Here is a 5,503-nt window from a genome sequence, read left to right on the forward strand (position 1 = left end):
GATGCTTCAACTTTGATGACCCAGTTCTCACTCATTCACGGGGGATCCAGTGAACAATAGAAAGTAAGAAAGAAGACTTATTTGCATACTGTTTCAGTGTACAATAGTTTTTCAGCAAATACGATAATTTTGGGCTTCCAATAAAATAATTTCAGGGGTGTAGGTTGTAGCTGTGTCGGTCTGAGGACATAAGCAGACAAGGCTCTGGGTAAATCCGGTATCTTTCATTAAAGCCGCTGAAACCGTTGGAAGACAGAAGTCCCCACCCGCACGCGGACACTTGACGTCAGCACCAGCCTCTGGCAGGAGGGAAAACCCAGTGCGGCACAGCGCAGCCAATTCCCCGGGATCACGCATGCGCAGTAACACCCCCGCGCTTTCTTGCCGAGGCGCAGGTTCGTTTCAGCGCATGCGTATTCAAAACCTTCCCCCTCCCCCCCCAACCCCGGTCCTCCAACGCGCCCAGTGTCGCGAGAACAGAGCACAGTTGGCGTCAGCTCCGTTCCCAGAGCGCCGCGCTTCCTTCCGTCACCGGAAGTCATTCGCCGCGGGCTGTCTCGCGGGATCCCGTAGCCGGGGCGCGGGCGGGGGGAGCCGCCGCCATGACGTCCGCCTTGGAGAACTACATCAACCGTATCCCTCCGGGCCTCGCTCGTGTGGCGTCATGTTGGGGGGTGGAGCAGGCGGGTGCGTGCGGGACGCGGGGCAGCCGGGCCCTGGAGGCAGCGGGCCCGCGCTCGGAGCCCCCATCCGGAGCAGGCTGCGGCGCTCGCGGCCCGCCCGCCTCCTGCATCCTCTCGAGCGGGGCCCAGCACAGGGCCGCGCGGGCTGGGGCTCTGTGACCCGACTAGCGGGTCTCACACCTTGCACACAGCCGGGCTGAGCTGCCCGCGGGGCCTGTGCTGCCTGCCGCACCCACACAGGCAGCTTGGGGCCCTGTCTGGACCAGCCCCAGGGTCAGGCTGATAGGGCTGCTAGCAGTACACGACTCTTGCCAGCCCCCCACACACCATGTGCCAGGCCAGCCCCGGAGTGGGGCATGTGCTGCTGCGTGGGGGCCGTGGCAGGCGTGTGCTGCTGCGTGGGGGCCGTGGCAGGGGGGCGCTGTGCACAAGCTCTGGCCTGGCCTGAGCCCTCCAGCAGACAGGCCCAGCAGCCCTCATCCTGCCCATGGGAGTAGATGAGTTTGACACCTCTAGTTTGGAACATGAAATGGCTTTGCATGGTTTCAAGGCCAAATATTTGGAAGGAGGGGGCATTATGTATGCAATGTATTGGATTTTTTTAAGTGTTTCCTTAATGGGCCTGCTAGGCACTGTTGCTGTAATTACCTCGGATGGAAGGATGATAGTGGTGAGACATTTCTTCTTCTCAACATCATGTTGCGTCTCCTCACGAGTCTTTAGCAATCCAACAGGCAGCACTTAGGATGTAAATGTCAACAGTCAAACCCTGACTGTGCGCAGGACCACCAAAAGCATGTGATATTAAGTGGGGTTGACAGTAGCAGGAAGCATACACCAGGTGGCAGCAATTGAAGGAGTTCACAAGATGCAGCAAGTTATAAAGACCCATTTCTGTTCTAGAGTCGCACATTGCACTAGGGGCCACAAAGCCTGTCTACTTCTATCTGTTCATTTTATGAAGGGCTGTGCCCCAACTCTAAATGTAGAGGGGCCAGGGTTTATAGCCTGCTCCTTTGGTGTATGTTACAGAAGTTCATGACAATACACCTGACACATTTTCTTATCTAACATAAGATATGAAAGAAACACCACAAACACAATCTGTTAAAAGTTAAATAATGATGAGCTGAAGGTAAAAGAGGCTGTATAACTGTGCTCGCAAGTTGAAAAGTGGCTTCAGCCCCTCTGTTCCATCCTCCATCGCTCTCGTAATAAAAGCCTCAATAATAGAGTTGAGTGTGATACGAGCAAGAGTGATTGAATATAGTTTATTGGAAGAGATCCCTTTCATTATTGCAGCTTGTGTGCTGTGCCTTATTACCTGAGGGTTTAGCACTTTTTAGCCTGTTAATTCCCCTCTTCTGATAAACTTGTAAAAGCAAATATTTTCTCTTGGCTTCTCATAAAGTTGGCCTGCGGAATTCTGGTATGTACTGTATATATTGTAGCATCCGTTCCCATTTATAGTGAGAAGGAACTTACTCTACCAAATTCTGTATTTAAGCATTATGATTATCATTAAACCAGTCCAAGACTCAAAGTTTCTATTTGCGTTCTGTTTCTTAAAAGTTCAGTATTTAGCTTGACTGTTAGCTTTTTTTCTCCTGAAATTCAGTCTCTTGTAATGAACTAAGACAAATTTGAGGTGTGATAAACTAAAGGTCTAGTTGGTTTGCTTTCAAAATGATGCAATATGATAGTGTTATTCGTCACTGAAATTGATATGCCAAGCATCTGTCATATAACTTGCACAAAATGTTATCCAAATTTAGAGAACATTGTTTTCAGCTTTCTGCCAGGCATTGCAGTGTGGCAGCCATTTTAACATTTTTGAAGTACCTCGATTTATTTTCTTAGTAGAAACTATTAGAAATGTTTCTGCTAATTTAAGCACATGTGACTAATCAACAAACTTTTATGAGTTTTCTTGCTTGTAAATGTAAAAAAAGAGATTATATGCTGTCAGTGATATGCTAATAACTCTTTATTTCCTGGTTCAGTACAGCATCCTGATTATTTTGTATAAAGCCATAGTCTGAAACCTTATTATTGAACATCTTCACTTATGAGGAAGCCAAATGTGATTGGCTTGGAGTACTTTCTACCATTACAACTCATGCCCTTATTTTGCCAAGCCTGTTCCCCATCCTTCAAATGCACTTTCAAGACTCAAGCTGTACATTGCTGAGAACTGTCAGGTTCTGTGCCACTTCCTGTTTAGCTATGTTTTCCTCTCATAGCTACTTTGGTTTTTGTTTTCCCATGCCCTTAGGCTGGATGCTCCTTGGGGGTGGGGGTATGTGTGTGTACAAAGCCCATACAGACCCTGATTCTGATTGATTTTCTTCTCTACTAAAATAATTTAAGAGTTATTGACAGTACTGTGCATCAGATACTTTATAGCAGTAGTGCTCAACTTCTGGCCAACAGGTGAGATCCAGCCCATGTGGCCATATCATCCTGTCTGTGGGTGTCCCCTGAGGTCCGGAAATGTGGTGGCAGGGGAACAGCAGCAGCGTTAACTGTTTCTTCTGTCCTGTCAAATTTCCAGAGCCATGGGGAGCCTTGTGGGCTGGATTGAACTAGCACGCCAGGGGTTACTTTACAGCTGGATTTACCTGCAGATCAGTCCCTTGCTGGATCAGGCCAGAGGACTGACCACTTGCATGGGATGTGGTACACAGAGCAGCTCCATGCCACTTATCTGGCTTGTGGGGCAGGAAGGCTGAACATCACAGCTCTACAGTAACTGCCTGTTTGTATAATACATGTAGTAAGTGGTGGCTAACCTGTGGTAACTCATTTCTCTTCCATTGAAACTAAATTATTATGGGTTAGTTTCTGCTTACCACGGGGTAAGAGCATGCACACAAAGCAGCTGATGCACAATAAAGTTCTGCATTTTACTTTTTATGTGCATGTCCAGCCTGAGTCAGTTGCTTGAGATAACAGCTTTTATGAAGTACAGCTGGTATAAGTAGGGTTTTTTTCCTGTTCATGTGGTATTATTTTTTTAACTGTACAGCATTCAGCTTCTGATGAGACGTCCTAAAACTATTTAACTTTTTAGTGAGCTTGGAAATTGCTCCTTTTTGAATATTCTTTCACTTACTGAATTAAATTTACCTTCATTAAGATCACTGATCTACAGAAATACTTTGAGATACTGTATGGTTTTCTTTTATCATCTTTTAGATTGGTTTGTTGTTCCTTTTTGATATGTGAGTGTTCCACATAAACAGGGAAGATTAATAATAAAGCAAAAATAGTGAAATCAGCTATGTAAAGTGCTGTCAAATGCACAGCAGAAACTGAATTTTTCCTTTCATATTACAGTCACTACAATGTTAATTTAAATATTAGAAATAAAATATGCATGTTCTTAAATATAATGACTTTCCTTTAAGTTTCAGTCTTCAACTATACTTGCTCTTAAAATGTAAAAGGAAACAAATCTAAATACAGCATCTATTCTGTAGACTCTCTGGCTGCCTGGGTTATTCTGGAGAGCTTGTTTAAAGACACGATATTTTATTTTTGTATACAGGGAACTCTCAAAGGTTTTGATCAAACCATTAACTTGATTTTGGATGAAAGCCATGAACGCGTATTCAGTTCTTCACAAGGAGTTGAACAAGTAGTGTTGGGTTTATACATTGTCAGAGGAGATAATGTGTAAGTACTGCTTATTTTTTTTCTAAATCACTCGTCAGAGTTGAATGGTTTTAAGTGTAATGTAAGATGTCAAATTGGTAGCCCAAGACCGCTTGATTTTTCATCAAAGGCAAAACCTACTGCCTATCTAACCTATGTTAACTTTGACATAGAGTAAGTAGTCTTTGCTGTGACTGTTGTCAGCAAAATGGAAAATTAGTAAGTATGGAAAACAAATTGTTTTTTAAGCATCAATTTAGTCTATTTTTATCATACAATAAAGATCTGGTTGGCTTTTAGAAATGTATAGAGTCATCTCTTCTGATGTCACCTTCAATAAAGTAGAAAAATGGGTAATTACATTTAAAGTATGTTTGCAACTTACTGTTATAGTTTTGTATTTACATGAACCTGTTCATACTTGTCCAGGTTTCCTTTTATGGTACAATTTAATTTTTTTTCTTACTTCTAGTGCTGTCATTGGTGAAATTGATGAGGAGACAGATTCAGCACTTGATCTTGGAAATATTCGTGCAGAACCTTTGAACTCAGTTGTACACTGAAGAATAAAAGCACATGGTGCACAAGGACTTTGTAAATCTTTGGCTGTACAGGACTATTTAAAGAACAGCATGAAGAATTTTTGTAATACAAGTTATTACAACTATGTAATAACTTGGTCTATGCTTTTTTATTATGAATGTGTTGTGGTTTGACATAAATTAAATTTTCTACATTTTATGATAGTCATGAACTAATTTGGGGAGTCATAATTAAGGATTGTATATAAAGTACCAACATGAATACTAACATTTCAGTCTTGTATGCAGGTATGGCTCTTGCACTCTAAATAGAAACAAATCACTGCTCTTAAAGGTGATTAAAGTTGTGCTGTATCCTAATTAATCATAATCGAGTATAGATTGCATAACTATATATCATTTACCCTTTATGAACAAATGTATTTTACAAATGGTAGCACTTGTTGGACAAATGCAGTTCCTCTTACAGTAAGAGAAATGAAATTCAATTATTGGCATCCCAGTTAACTGACTACTATAGAAAAAATTCTTGAAGTAGTCCTTTGGTAGAAAACTCCTGTATCAAGTTAATGAGACTTTTTATGTTCTAGTAATCACAAGCTTTTTTAATCATTCCAGCAA

The 5,503-nt window shown here is 42.6% G+C and overlaps 1 protein-coding gene across 1 annotated transcript; it reads left to right on the top strand.

Moving 5' to 3' along the window:
* The first annotated feature begins 554 nt into the window (after positions 1–554).
* Positions 555–5,079, top strand: LSM8 (LSM8 homolog, U6 small nuclear RNA associated). The gene is made up of 4 exons (XM_006023622.3): positions 555–633; positions 1,313–1,353; positions 4,234–4,361; positions 4,813–5,079. The coding sequence occupies exons 1-4, from the start codon at positions 603–605 to the stop codon at positions 4,901–4,903; spliced, it is 291 nt and encodes a 96-aa protein (XP_006023684.1). The 5' UTR covers positions 555–602; the 3' UTR covers positions 4,904–5,079.
* The last annotated feature ends 424 nt before the right edge of the window (positions 5,080–5,503 follow it).

This window comes from Alligator sinensis, unplaced genomic scaffold, assembly GCF_000455745.1.
Source record: "Alligator sinensis unplaced genomic scaffold, ASM45574v1 scaffold65_2, whole genome shotgun sequence".
In the NCBI taxonomy this organism is placed as follows: Eukaryota; Metazoa; Chordata; order Crocodylia; family Alligatoridae; genus Alligator; species Alligator sinensis.

Coding starts and splice junctions, on each gene's coding strand:
- LSM8 (XM_006023622.3), top strand. CDS start 603: ATGACGTCCGCCTTGGAGAACTACATCAACC. Junction 1,354..4,233: donor CGGATGGAAGGATGATAGTG/GTGAGACATTTC, acceptor TTTTGTATACAG/GGAACTCTCAAAGGTTTTGA. Junction 4,362..4,812: donor ATTGTCAGAGGAGATAATGT/GTAAGTACTGCT, acceptor TCTTACTTCTAG/TGCTGTCATTGGTGAAATTG.